General features: G+C 47.0%; 1 protein-coding gene across 1 annotated transcript in view; it reads left to right on the forward strand.

Moving 5' to 3' along the window:
* ARHGEF40 (Rho guanine nucleotide exchange factor 40) overlaps positions 1–14,939 on the forward strand; it is a 312,707-nt gene that overhangs the window by 142,241 nt on the left and 155,527 nt on the right. Inside the window, exons 2-4 of the mRNA XM_086923058.1 lie at positions 2,161–2,358; positions 3,670–5,740; positions 6,592–6,795. Coding sequence (XP_086779184.1) covers positions 2,161–2,358; positions 3,670–5,740; positions 6,592–6,795 — 2,473 coding nt within the window. The remainder of the gene's footprint in view (positions 1–2,160; positions 2,359–3,669; positions 5,741–6,591; positions 6,796–14,939) is intronic.

Raw genomic sequence — 14,939 nt, forward strand, 5'->3', positions numbered from 1 at the left:
AAAATAATGGTGGACCTCTGGCATGATTGTGCGAGGAAAAGGACACAACTTGTAATTCTGGCACACAACCTGGATTCAAATGGGTCCTCAGTGTGAGGGACTTTGATGAGAAAATAATGGTGGACCTCTGGCAAATGAATGGGTTTCTGAATTGTATGAAGCCAGATTGAATTGGCTTTTAATGTCGGAGAGGACGGGTGTAGGGACATGGATTAGGAGGAGGACTACCTCATTATGTTAATGGCTCAGGGCTGGTACATGAGACGGAAAGCAGAAAGGCAGCTGAATGTCAAGGGAGTAACTCTGGGGAAGAGTGTGCAGCAGCGGCAGTGAGCTCACAAGGCTGCATATTTCTGTAAAAAAAGGCAAACATGAGTTTTGTTTTGTTGACTACTATGAAAAATTAAAAAAGGTAACACCGGAAACCTTTTCAATGAATAGTGCAGTTACACTGTAAGAAAACAGTTGTGCATTACAGTAAAAGACCGTGTGGGTTGATGCTAATGTCAGAGTACGCAAGCTTTGAGTCAGGAGTTTAACATAGGCCTAAGGCTTTTGGATATTTGATCAAGTGAAGTTACATTTTTAATCACCCCCCCTCTCCAAATCCTCAAGGAGAAATTACTTTGCGTTATACCGCTCCGCAGCATTGGCACTTGCCACTTCTGATGCAAAATAAACCAATGGACTTAATGTCTGTGTAACTTACTGGTAAGGGGATCATTCCCTATAAATAGTAAATGGGCTGGGTCCTTTGGGAATGGAAAGAGGTCTGCTTGGTGAGGGTTACCTCACCACTGCTTTGTCAAGCACTGGGACAGCAGGGTCTGACTGGGATACAAAACAGTCCCGGGAACCAAAATAAAAAGTGCCCACTATTGGTGAAACAGAGAGCTAAAAAAGTGGCCCACATTAGCAAATCAGGCCAGCTTTAAGTTCTATGGCTATTTTGCAGGGTACGTGGCACTGCATGCCGTTGTGTTTGCTGCAAGCAATGTTTGTGGTAATATCAGGGAAAACAACGGTAAAAAACCAGTCCACTTAGTCATAAAACAGGCCCACAAACTGCTAAAAAATAGCCCACATACTGATCTGTCAGACCAACCCATGGGTCACTTCCTGAGTGCCCTATAGGCCAGAGTGACTCTGAACGAGGGATGCTGAGGAGGGAACAAAGACAATTTGTGACTCTGCCTTAACATTTCTCTCCTTCACTCAGGCGCCTCCTTCTCTGCACCTGTACTTTACCTCTGTATTTACTGTATGAAGATGGGGCCTTGTTTATTCTTTGGCGTACGGATTACGTCCAGTCACCATGGAGGAGTAGCTTACTCCTGCCATGGTGAAGGTACTCTCCCTGCCAAGTTAGAGATGTCTGTCGGCCCAGCAGACATTTCTTGCATTCGTAGGAACCACTGTCACTGCAGTTCCTGTAAGTGCATTGAAAGTTTCACAGATGGGTCTGTCAACATGATGGAGCTGTCTTTCAAATAAAAAAAAACAGATGGGTCTGTCAACATGATGGAGCTGTCTTTCAAATAAAAAAAAAACAATGATAAACAAAAATCAAAGTGAGATTATCTTCTGAAAAAAAAATACTCCATTGCTTTCTCCCATGCCTTAAAGGTCGTTTTGCAGTTTTCACTGTGCATTACTTGCACGTTTACCTGGCAGTGAAGGACAGTCAAAATTGGCCATATTTTCACCCACTCTAAATGAGGAGGGCGAGCACAAACCTCCGACTTCCCGTACTGCATCGTAGGTGTATGTAGGCAACGGATACGGAATAGTCTCTGCCGTCTACACACTGAAGCTCTACCCAACTCTAAAGGATGTGGGCAGAACTTCGCTTTGGCGGAGGGAGTACTCCTTCGCCTTTGCAACACAGTTCCCTCTCAGACAGTCTAAATCAGGCCCATAGTCATAGAAAGGGAGTAACGAAGAGAGTTTGACTACCACATGCCCCATCATTACCCCTCCAGGGCTGCCTTACTCACATAGAAATTGAGCAAACAACACACACTGCACAGACACACAGGTGTCCCTCAGAGTTCAGAGCTTGGTTACTGCCTTATCCCTTCCCTTTTTCCTCCCACAACCCTGCCTCGAGTCCTCCCAGGTCTCCGCCATCCTTACACCCTCTCTTTCTTCTCTTCACAGAGTGCGGAGCCGGTGGAAGACTGCGTGCAGAACACTCTGTCCGCCCTTTACCCTCCCTTCTCGGCCACTGGCCCCACGCTGCTGTGCCAGGTGTTTGCGGTGGTGGAGCGCACCTATGGCGAGGATGCTCTCAGATACGCCATCGAGTTTCTTGTACCAGCCAAGCACATACTGCAGCGGATCCAGCAGGAGGCATGCGTGAGTGACTCTGATTGGCTGTCAGTGCTTTGAGTGGGCAGATATTGAGTACCTGCACCTGCCTGGGTTCATTCTGGCCCAGGGTCTACTTTCCCTGGGAAATGAGTTTGGTTCAACACAGCAAGCGAATGATAGTCTGGCTAAGTCTACAAAAACCCAGTTTATTCACACACATACTACAGAAACTAGACAAAACACGCAATGTTACTAATCACAGTGGGAAATATACACCTCAACGCATATACATATCTACACTGAAAGAACAAGTGTTAACTATAGAGTTGCATATGAGCGCTAGGTTCAGGTATTTCTGAGAATAGAGGAACATCTAATTCGTCATAGATAAACCTAGAAGTGTCACTAGACAGAGGGTGGGACTCACTCTTATCTTCCTTGACCAATGGGACATGGACAGACTATCCTGCTGTCCTCACAGAGCAGTGTGAGCCTCTGCATCAAGGCATGAGTTAACTGTCTTAAGATCCCTTGAGGAAAAACTTGCCATGGAAGTTGTTGATGAACTGTGCTGGCTTTCTGCCTTATTAGGTGTCAAGCACCACCCCCATATTTCCCCCCCCCCTTCCAGGGTTATAAATATGTTCCTCATGTAGTTAGGTGTACATCACTCAGGAAGGAGCATGTTGGCGGATACTGTTTGGCACTATAGTCTCCAGTTAGCACCAATTCCCCAGGAACCACAGAAACCTGCACAAAGGTCCCTGGGAGAGCGATTGGGATTGGGAGGGTTGGGCCAGTTTGCAAGATGTTGGAGGCGGTTAAAAAAAAAAAAATTCAACAGGAATTCTCCTTTACCACCTTTAGTGACTACAAAAGTAAAAGAGGGCCTTGTGTTAGGAGACAGTGCCCACAAATAAGGAACCACTTGGAGGTAGGGTCTAATCCTTATAGGTGCTGTTAGTACTGCCTTTCTAGCATCACCAGAGTCTTCTAGATACACACAGATCAGTTCCTTTGTTGTATGTTCCTATGCATCCATCACATACCATTAGGCTGGACCCCCATGCTTCCGGCAGTCCTGCACATTCATGCCAGTGTGTGCACTTGTGCCCGCAAACCCTAATGTCTCTTACTATACCGTGAGCCTAATGAAATGCAAGCTCAGGAGGCTCCAGTGAATCACAAGGTGTTCTCCCCAGAGGGAATGCACAGAAAAGGTGCGGATTGGCCACCCATACACACCACCTATGTAACTATCAAAAGTAAATTGGGCTGGTCGAGATTTTTGCAGGCCTGATCCCTCTCATGCTTCCTAACTCTCTGTTTCCTGCTTTAAATTCTCTTCTCTTGCAGTCCCAGTACAGCGGCTTCCTCTTCTGCCATGAAGGCTGGCCCTTATGTCTTCACGAGAAGGTGGTGGTGCAGCTCTCCTCCCTACCCTGGCAGTGCCTGAAGCCTGGAGACTTCTACCTGCAGGTCCTTCCCTACCTGGAATGCTCTCCCCGGCTGGCCCTGAAGTGTCTTTCCCAAGATTGCCGCAGCGTTCAGGAGGTGCTGGTGCCCGAGGACTCCTACCCCTTCATCTTCACTGTGGAATGGCTCAATGGCATTAACAAGGATCGTCATGCTACCCGACTGGAAAACTGCCTTCTGGCTGCTGGGGAGCGGGTCCTTCGGGTGCCCTGGTCTGATATAGTTTACCCTCAGTTTGTGCACAAAGACGGATTCATCGTGGGTAGAAGGTGCCCCTTGGATCCTCTATCTCCAGGGAGCACACTAACATCTGGGGAGCATCTCTCTGAAATCTTAGGGGACCGCAGCCCAGGAGATGGACGAAACTCTAGCACAGATGTCAAAGACCCACATGGGGGGCCCACTGGAGTGGTTGTGGGAGACCTTACTGACATCTGCAGCCCCTTCACAGAAAGTATTGAGGGTGAGTATGTAGAGCTTTTGGACCTCAGCCTCTCTCCAGATTCTGGTGTGGACTCCAGGCAGCGGTATCTTGAGGCAAATGGCATCTCCAAGACCAAGACAGTGCCTGTTCGAAAGGGACATGGCAAGGGCCGAAACAAGCGGCACCGTGCCTGGATGCACCAGAAGGTACCAAAGGAAGAAGCTGTCCCTGTCAAGAACAGGGGCCACCGGACATGGGAGGGAAGCATTGCTGGAGGTGTGCTAAGCAGTTCTGCCTATGTTGGTGATACTACAGGGCCAAATTCTAGGCCAGGTAAGGACCAGCAAAGGCATGTGGATGGTGCCCAGGACAGCACACCTGGAGCCAGTGTTGGAGCACATGCTAGAGTTAATGTGGGGGTCATGGAGAGGCCTCTCTCCCCTGCTGAGGAGCAACATGCATTTCCTATTACACCAAAGACTCCATCAGCTGTTGTCTTTGATGTTCACGCAGAGACAGTGTGTTGGGAGGCAGACTCTTGCCGGGCATCAAGAGGGGAGCCAGACTATCTTCCCGCCAGACCACTTTCCCCGGAATATATCCCCAGTAGTAGAAATGAGTTCACAGAGGGAAACTGCATAGGAGCATTTCCACAGGGGAGCACATTTTCTCCTGGCATCGTGTTGGAGCATTGTCCTGCAGCCGACACGTTATCAACCTATAAATATATTTCTATAGATGGCAAGTTCATCTCACAGGAGAGTGGGACAGGAGAGCCAACCACAAAGTGCATTCAAAGCCCACTGCCCTCCCAGACACCAGAGACCACCCTACAAGGGGAGTGCTCCGCCAACCAGTTAGATGACACCACATTTTCCAGCCCCCCTTCGACATCTCCGAGATCCCCAGAATCTCCAACACCCATTTTAGATCCAACTATTCTGTATACAACAGCAGAAGGAACTCTAAAGGAAGACGTGTCTGTGGGGTCTCCCAGCAAGGAGGGCAGTACAGCTGTTCGCTCCACTCAGGACAGTAGAATGACCTCTTTAGCAAGAGGACAGATGGAGAGCAGTGAGGTCACTGAAGACCAGAGCAAGCCAACTGACCAAGAGCCTGCTAAGTCAATTAAAAGTCCCATGGACCAAGAAGCTGTGCGCGCAGGAAAGCCTGGCCACCAGGGGTGTGTAGGTCACCTTCCCAACAAGAAGCATGGTAAGGGAAAGAGGAAAAGAAAGAAGGGTGGTGCAAAAGGTGGTTCCAGAAAGCCAGAGGAGCAGAAGTCATGTGTGGTTGTTTCCAGTGCCAAGGATGTTCCTGTGGAGGGGCTAATGTGTCTGGAAACGCAGGAACTAGTAAAGAGTGTGGACCTGGAGAGGCCGTCTGATGGCACGGAGGCCGGGTCACAGTCAGAAGAAGCACTTGATGAGACCGGGTCGGAAGTCGAGCGTGTTGAAGGAAGTCAAGATCTCACGGCCAGAGAAGAGGAGGAAACCAAAGATGAACAACCAACATTAGGAATTCAAGGTATGAGGGGGAAGCCACCAATAAGCCCTTTGCACCTGGGACCTGAGGCAATTTCAAGGGGTAATGACCCATAAAATGAAAGGATGAGGTGTTGCTAAGTAGGGGGGATTGCTGGATATTACAGGCAGTATGTTGGAGGAGGGTTTGATATGTCAGAAATTGTTAGTGAAACAGCGTAGCAAAAAAGCTAGAAAACGGTGTAGATCAGGAATATTGAATATTGAATGGCCAAGACATTGTTGCCAAAATATTGAGGACCAAATATCAACAGGTATGTATGTATAGAGTGTGTATATACTTCAGGGTACGTAGATGTGGAGTTTGGAATAGTAATCCTATACTTCACTATATTGAGTTACCTCCTCGATTTTGGATATTTTGGTCACACTATTGTGACCTCTCGATATTCTATACTCGGTTTTTCAGACTACAAGCATAGAAATGGGAAGGCAATGGGTTGTTTAATGGGTAAGTGCATGTGGAAGCACAATGTTAAATGGCATTTGTTAGCATGGACATTAGTAAGGATAGTAGGGTAAGACGCGAGCAAGGACAACGGTAATGACAGTCCTAAGGATCATGAGAGGTGACAACTAGGACAAGGATAGTAGGTTAGATGAGAAAGAACAACTGTAATGACAGTAGAAGGATAATAGCTTCTACGGACAATGGTAGGTATTGGTAGTGACATTGGTAAGGACAATTGTTAGGCTGATGGGTTATAGAATAAGTTAGGACTTGGCTAGCTCCCGTTCTTCTAGTGGCAAGTGTGTGCTTTTTCAGCTGGGCAGGATGGGAGCACTGCAGGGGTGAATATGATGGGCATTCTCAATTTCTTGTGTCCTTTACAGCTGGTGTTCTAGAAAGTTGCATTTCTGCATCTCCCGCTGACCTCTCCAACCAATTGGAGGAGCCCTCATCATCCAGAGCTGCTCCTGTGGAAACAGAAAAGTCCCTGTCTCTTTCCCGACGGAAACCAGCTCTTCCTGAAGGTGGTGCCAGCAGACAGGAAGTGAATTGGGATGTCCTGCAGTCCGGGGTCTTCTCACTAACTGGTGAGTGGAGGCAGATGTGCCTAAGAGAAATTTCTCACAAAAGACATATTTCCAAGAGCCATCCCACCAAAAGAGACCTTGTTGCTGCAGAAGCAGTACTTTTTCCATCCGATTCCTGAGAACCTCCACCCATGCAAAGCTCATTAAGCACACAGGCTTTTATTTTTCAAAATAGAGTCAACTTCTGCCTGCCCTTATGGATATGTTTAATCTATTCATAAATAAGCCGTCCTCCTGAAATATCCCACACATTGAGAGTTATCTTTTAACCCAGATATATCTCTTGCACTACCACTAACTCAGAATGATATTCCATGTATTCAGAGATTTCCACAGTTCGGTGATAGCTCCTTGACCTCATACATATCTCCAAGTCATCTAACCCCGCTGAGATATCTTCTCCTGTATATATCTCTCCTACCAGTTTGAGTATACCACACCCTCCTCCCCCAGAGGTGTCTCCAAAACCCTCAGAGATGTCTCCTACGCCCCATAGATATTTCCCACATTACATTTGACATCACCACATAGATATTTCCATTACCACAAAGATATTTTTATCCCTTCATCCTGTGAAGTTTCCACGTACCCCTAAACGTTTTTTATGTACCCCAGTGGTCTCTCCTCAACCCCAGTGATATCTCCCCTACTCCAGAGGTACCGCTAGCTCACATGTCCTATATAATCCTCAGACTCCCAGATGCACCTTCAACACTTTACATCTACGCACCCAAGTTATCGCCACCTCTGCAGCTATCTCAAGTGCTCTACAGATAGGCCATGTCTTTTAATTTTTAGGAAGAGTTTGTATAAACATCATCATTCTCATAGAAACAGATAAGGGAACAGACAAAAGTCTATGCAATGACAAATCAATGATATATATGTAAGAATTTACAGCACGAAATACTGAACCTAGGACGTTCTGGAGCATTGCAGAAGCATCATCCACGTTGCTCAAACAGATTAATTTTATCGTACTCATTTTACTACCCATACATACAACACCCTTATATTTTATTTATTTTATAACTATATAGAAATAATCCGGACCTCTGTCTTGTCAATGATCCCAAACATATGTTAATATCAAAGGTGCAGGCAGGACCAATTTACCGGCGAAGATCAATGCACGTTCCTTGATTTGTCATTGGCACCTCAGGAGTGCTCGGTCCTGGTCTCCTCCACTCTTCGATCAGACTGCTGCAGGCAGGAACCCCATTTATTTTATTGTGGCCAAGCCATGACCCGATGAAGAGATAAAGCAGTCGTTTAATATCATATATTCTCCGTGTAAAAAAAATGCATTCATCTTCTCTGACCCGTACCAACACAGGTGTGTAAATACCCCCCATTATTCACCGTACTCTGCTGATAGCCCTTTATGAGCATGCAGTATGAACTTTCATTAAAAAAAGTATGATCATCTATGCGTTTTGTAGTTCATGGCTAAACAAGTTTATACTAGACAAGGAAGTATTACTTACTGGACTTACTGAAGACTATTTTGATTGGAAACTTACTTAAAGAGGGACTGTGTTCTTTAAGGGCAGACTGATATGCCATCAAGATATCCCAGGACCCATGGAACCCTCCCACACCTACAGAGACATTTCTTTTGGCTCTAGAGACATTTAACCAACCCTCCTATCACACGACTCTGGAACGGTCGTAGACACCCTTCAGTATTTCTCCCTATCGGTAGAGATCGCTCAAAAGTCCCCAGCTACACCTTGCCTGCAAGTGGGAGATCTCAACCTCCTCTTCCTAGTGACACCTCTGGGTCTTCAAGAGACATCTCCCACACACCCACTATTTCTGCCCCAGATACGTCCTTCTCCCTAGGTATCCAGCACATTCCGGCATAGATGTGTGTTGTACCACCACAGTTGGTGCCTTTAGAGATCTTTCCTGTACCCCCAAAAATGCTTCCTATACCAACATAGTATCCCCCTACACCCAGAGAGGTCTCCTATACTTCATATGTACCTCCAGCAACAATATTTCCGTTCCCCCTCCCTTGAGGCAAATTTCACTCTGCAAAATATTATGACACTCCTTTTCCCTCTTTTGGCACAACTTGAAAATGCCACCCTTGCAAAGATGCGCCAGCCTGCCGGGAGCCCTCAAGACATACATAGGGTATCACAAAGTTGCATATTTAAGACATTATACTGTGTCCTCAGAAGTACTGAAGGAATTGCCTTTCATCTTTCTCCAGTATGGTCTAGAATCTAGATTATGACATTACAAAGTTTAGACCATATATCTTGTGAGATGGGTGAACTTTGTGAAGATAATGAGTCTCTTTCAGGTAAAAGTGGATGCATTCCAGAAGAAGATATGGGCTTTGTTCGTCTAGTGGCATAAAAACAAAAATCTTCTGCCATAAAAAGACTATTGTTAAAATCTGGAGCTTTGACATCAGCAACATTGCAGATCTTCATTGCGCACAAAAGCATAGGGAGCTTGGCTGAAATTTATTTCAGAGACAAAGCTTGATTGTCCGCTCATGAATTGAATGCATTTACAACCTAATTAACAGCAGCCCTCAATTTCAAATTTGTAGGTCTGGAAATATTCTTCAAACAACAGACTCTCTTATATAGCAGAGGATGTTTGTCAACCGGCTGCCCCTAAACAAGTTTTTGGCTTGTCGATCTCTGCCAATTACTGTGCTACATATTTTTTGTTACTAAAAATGCAGCTAAGGAAATTAGCCAGATGTATGCAGTAACTCAAGTCCGGCAATACTTTCTTTGACGTTACAAGATTAAATTCATAATGTTGCAATTTTATTAAAATTGCAAAATTATGAATTTCGCTTTCAATTAAGGCTCTGGTAAAATTCCACTGTTTACACTTAACTATGTTTTTTCAACAAAATACTTTGATCAAAAAAGTCGAATACGACCAATTTGCTATTTTTCTCCACAAAACATATTTTTGCATACTTTTTTTTCCCCCAATTAAAAAAAAGTAGAACGTTTTTGGAAATTCACATAGTCCATAGACAGTCATAAATGTTGTAAACTCCCACTGTTCCAACACATTCAACCGAAATGCCTTCCTCTGCACAAGATTCTGCAAACTCACAGGAAGAAGGTGATACACATCGCCTACTTTATAGAGACGGTCAGGGGCATCACCCACTTTAGAAGATTCTGTACTCTCTCACTCTGCCACCTCTGAGTAAAGCCACTCATCCAGGTCAGTGCTAAATCACGCCTGGAAATCCCTTGATGTGGAAGTTCTGATCAGCAGTGTGCTTCTGTCTTAGCAAGTCAAAATCCATAGATGCCACCACTTGATACTTTACATGATGAATTCTCAGCTTTCCCCATGGCTGCATATTGTTATTGGTTGTCTAGTTGAAAGTAAATTAGCAAATTATTTACTAATGTCTTGGCCAAAGCAAAACAGGAAAAAACAAGAACAGTAACACGTTGGAGATGTAAGTAAGATTCACCAGTGATACAACATGATATTGTTGAGGAACTTGAGGCTTACGTCGACAATACAGAAGAGTGTCTTAAAGTCAGAGAATACTTGATGCTTCTTTGGGGTCAGTGTGACTTCGGTCTGTCATGGGTACTCACTGTGACAGTCTACATATACTTCCTTGCCCAGTAGCCTCACATCACAGTGGACATACTCCCTGCATCTTTGTATTATTTACCCGGCAGATACTAGCTTCTGCTGTTCACGAGGTACATCCAAGGTGTACCTCCACCTACAATGAACGCAGACTACTGCCTCCTTGCCAGGATATGGGGAGAATGATGGTTTAACTCACTCATGCACCTGTGGGTAGATGTCTTTTTAGGTCTCGGACTAGCGTTGCACTGCGCAGCAGTGCTCGCGCAGCCAATAATTAATGTCTCTTAGTAGGGGGCTTGAACCCGCCCCTCTTCTCCATTGGCTGGCTTCCTAAAGGGAGGCCAGCCATTGGAGGAGAGGGGTGTCACTCGGTTCAAGCCCCGTCTTTTCCAGATTCAGAGGCGTATTTTTTCTCTTCTTTCTTGTTTTCGTTTTCTCCTCTTCCCATTGGCTGGAATTTTACCTTCCAGCCAATGGGAAGAGGAGAGAATGAAAACACGCCCCCCAATCCCGAAAATGGGGGTGGTTTCTCCCAGGCAATTCTGCTTTGCCTCGGAGAAGCGTGGTCGCAGTCACAGCTCATGTCTCTTGTCTCTTGTTCCTTGTTACGGTTAAGATCACTACATTGTAATTTTGGTTGTATTATGCATGCTTACATGACTTCTATTATTATTGTTTACTCGCAAATAAATCCTGAGTTTTCATCTACTTCGTTTGAGACCTCTTCTATTCAACACTTAATTAGCCGCATTCTTAAATTATGGTTCTAGATTTTGAGCGCGATATAAATAGAATTTACAACTACAATTGCATTTTGCAGGTAAAATCATCGTTAACCAAAATCTAAAAAAAATTGCCTGAAAATAGTGACAAGTGTTCAGGTATTTTGATAGGTAAGTCGCTAAAAGTAAATACACACATTAACACAGTAAAACTGCCACAGAGCTCGGTGAGCTCAGCAGGTATGGATTCTTGTACCACTAAAAATAAACCACTTGCTCACATCGCCAGGCTCTCCTCTCCTGCACAGCCAGGGCACGCCCACGAAAGTCGGAAAAAACCCCACAAGAAATGAATCATTGCTAGCTGTGAAACGCTCCTGCTTTGTAGCGTTGTTGCTGTGACGTCACTTCCTATGAGCTTTACGTCTGCAGTGGTTACCAGGAGGACCCCAGTGGCGACGAGAAACCCGGAAGTGTAGGAGAGTCTCAGTTTCAGTCCGACAGTAGACTCGACTTGCCGCCCTGCCATGAATTACAACGCCATGGAGGAAGACCGCGGCGGGCTCCACTCGGGCGCCGGGGCCGGGGTGGCTTCAAAGAGTAAGAAGTCAGACAATGCTGCCTTCAAGCAGCAGCGGTTGTCCGAGCTACCTGCTTTTTTCGTCATCGGCCTAGTCTTCATCCCCATTGATATCGGCATTTTCGTCACCAGCAACAACATCCGGGATCGCGAGGTACTGAAAACACAGTACTAGTCCTACCCATAAATAACTAATGTCTGCGTTAACCTGCTTGACCACCCATCGCCCTTACCCCAACGCTGTCCTGTCATGCTATGCTTAATATATCAGTTCACACCACCCTCATGGGCACAATGACAGTCTGTGCGCACTTAACACTGTGCCCAGGAAGAGGATTGTATTAACGGGGGCCTAGGGATGGGGATGAGCCTCTGTTCTCTGCTTGTGCCTCTGTTCCCTGCTTGTGCCTCTGTTCCCTGCTTGTGCCTCTGTTCCCTGCTTGTGATCCGGTTTTTATGCCCTGCTTGTGAACTGGTTTTTGTGTTGCTCTCCTGCCCCCCCCCCCCTGTTGGTTGTGCTTGCAGTCCTGCCCACCCACTCGTTGCTTGTGCTTGCTCCCCTGCCCCCCGTTGCTTGTGCTTGCTGTCCTGCCCCCCTCGTTGCTTGTGCTTGCTCTCCTGCCCCCTCATTGCTTGTGCCTGCTGTCCTGCCCCCCCTCGTTGCTTGTGCTTGCTGTCCTGCTCCTTCGTTGCTTGTGCTTGCTGTCCTGCCCCCTCGTTGCTTGTGCTTTCTCCCCTGCCCCCGTTGCTCGTGTTTGTTGTCCTGCCCCCCCCATCGTTGCTCGTGCCTGCTGTCCTCCCCCCTCGTTGCTTGTGCTTGCTCCCCTGCCCCCGTTGCTTGTGCTCCCCTGCCCCCCCATTGCTTGTGCTTTCTGTCATGCCCCCCCTTGCTGTCCTCGTTGCTCGTGCTTGCTGTCCTTCCCCCCTCGTTGCTTGTGCTTGCTCCCCTGCCCCCGTTGCTTGTGCTTGCTGTCCTGCCCCCCTCGTTGCTTGTGCTTGCTGTCCTGCCCCCTCGTTGCTTGTGCTTGCTGTCCTGCCCCCTCGTTGCTTGTGCTTTCTCCCCTGCCCCCCGTTGCTCGTGCTTGTTGTCCTGCCCCCCCATCGTTGCTCGTGCTTGCTGTCCTCCACCCTTGTTGCTTGTGCTTGCTCCCCTGCCCCCCGTTGCTTGTGCTCCGCTGCCCCCATTGCTTGTGCTTTCTGTCCTGCCCCCCTTGCTGTCCTCGTTGCTCGTGCTTGCTGTCCTCCCCCCTCGTTGCTTGTGCTTGCTCCCCTGCCCCCGTTGCTTGTGCTTGCTGTCCTGCCCCCCTCGTTGCTTGTGCTTGCTGTCCTGCCCCCCTCGTTGCTTGTGCTTGCTGTCCTGCCCCCTCGTTGCTTGTGCTTGCTGTCCTGCCCCCTCGTTGCTTGTGCTTTCTCCCCTGCCCCCGTTGCTCGTGCTTGTTGTCCTGCCCCCCATCGTTGCTCGTGCTTGCTGTCCTCCCCCCTCGTTGCTTGTGCTTGCTCCCCTGCCCCCCGTTGCTTGTGCTCCCCTGCCCCCCATTGCTTGTGCTTTCTGTCCTGCCCCCCCTTGCTGTCCTCGTTGCTTGTGCTTGCTTTCCTGCCACCGTTGCTTGTGCTTGCTGTCCTCCCCCCTCGTTGCTTGTGCTTGCTCCCCTGCCCCCGTTGCTTGTGCTTGCTCTCCTGCCCTCCTCGTTGCTTGTGCTTGCTGTCCTCCCCCTCCCCCACCCTCGTTGCTTTTGCTTGCTGTCCTGCCCCCTTGTTGCTTGTGCTTGCTCTCCTGCCCTGCTATTGGCATTGTAAATGACAATACCATTGATTTATGTTTAAAAAAAACCCATAAATAAAAATAATGTCATGAGCAATGCCAATAGCTCTAACTTTAAAAATGCAGAGACCATTGCATTGTAAATGCTTGTTACCTGTTCCCATGGGAGGAGAGGTCTCTACTGCCTAAGCAGCTCTCCTTTCCCATCTGCCTATAAACAGCAGACGCCCACACACCATGTGTAACCTGTGTGAGGCCTGATCCAGTCTGTCTTGTCTCTTCTGAGATGTATGACCGCTTGCATCGAGTCCCTCCACTCCTTTAGGGCAATTCAAGGAAGGAGATGCCCAGCACTAATTGATGAAGATTATGAATCATGAACACCGTACAGTGACTGATTGGTCCTGGCATCCTGCCCATGCCAACTAGGAATGGATAGACGACTCTCCAGAGCCAGATCTCAGTATTCATCTTTCAAAGTGGTGGTCGCAGCTGGGAACTGAAAGGTCAGCTTTATTAATATTTTCAAGCCCGCCTCTAGTCATCCCATCCCCCCTGTTTTCCAACTTTCCTATTTTTCCTGTGCAGAGAAAATAGCTCATTCCAACTTGAAAAATGAGTTTGTGTATTGCAACTGCAACATAGAAATATAAGTGGGGACGTTTCAGATGTAGTGTCAGGGCGGAGTGGTGTAGTGTGCGATCAGCAGAGTTCCTCTTCAGGCCACAGGAAAGCTACAGTTTCGGAGTATCGCCCCAGAGAACAAAGACCTTGCCAGCTGTCACGTCGAAAGTTGGCCAAGGGCAGTGTGAAAGAGACATCAGTTGTGTGCAGATCCCACAGTGTATCCTCCTGCCATGCACACACCTCCCTCATCAGTTGCACTGTACCTCGTGTAGAAGGAAAACACATTTGTAGAAGAACGCACAACTTGTTCATGGGAGAGGCTGGTATGTCCACTCCCCTCCAATGGTACAGATACAAATGTCAGTTACAGTCGAAGGACATCAACTATCCTAGTGTGATGGTGCAATATTAAAACCACGGTGCTCAAGTAGGTCTTTTGTTAGACTGCAGAAGCAATATTACATGTAGTTCGTAATTAGGAACCAGTGTTTTTTAATGTATTTTCTTTACGGACATGAAGACATTTTAAGTGCTAGTTTGTTGTTTTTTGTTTAGAAAGCGGGCCCGGTTGCCTCAATGGAAAGCGGAGGCTCTTTACTAATCCCCCATGCAGGTTCCTTTGCTGTCATGCTGGCGTGTTGTTGGAATCAATGCTTTTTGGTTCACAAATTAAAGATGTACGCACATAAGCTTTCTTCCAGCTGCACTGAAAATACTCGCCCTTTGTCAAAAGTATCTGCTAGCATGTATTTTAATATATTGATGTATTTTAAGCTCATCTGTTTCAGTTCATCTCCGGACTTCTTATAGTGCTCTTCTCAGAGGATACAGATTAACACTGCTGATGACGTCC

The sequence above is a fragment of the Lissotriton vulgaris genome, chromosome 5 (assembly GCF_964263255.1).
Source record: "Lissotriton vulgaris chromosome 5, aLisVul1.2, whole genome shotgun sequence".
In the NCBI taxonomy this organism is placed as follows: Eukaryota; Metazoa; Chordata; class Amphibia; order Caudata; family Salamandridae; genus Lissotriton; species Lissotriton vulgaris.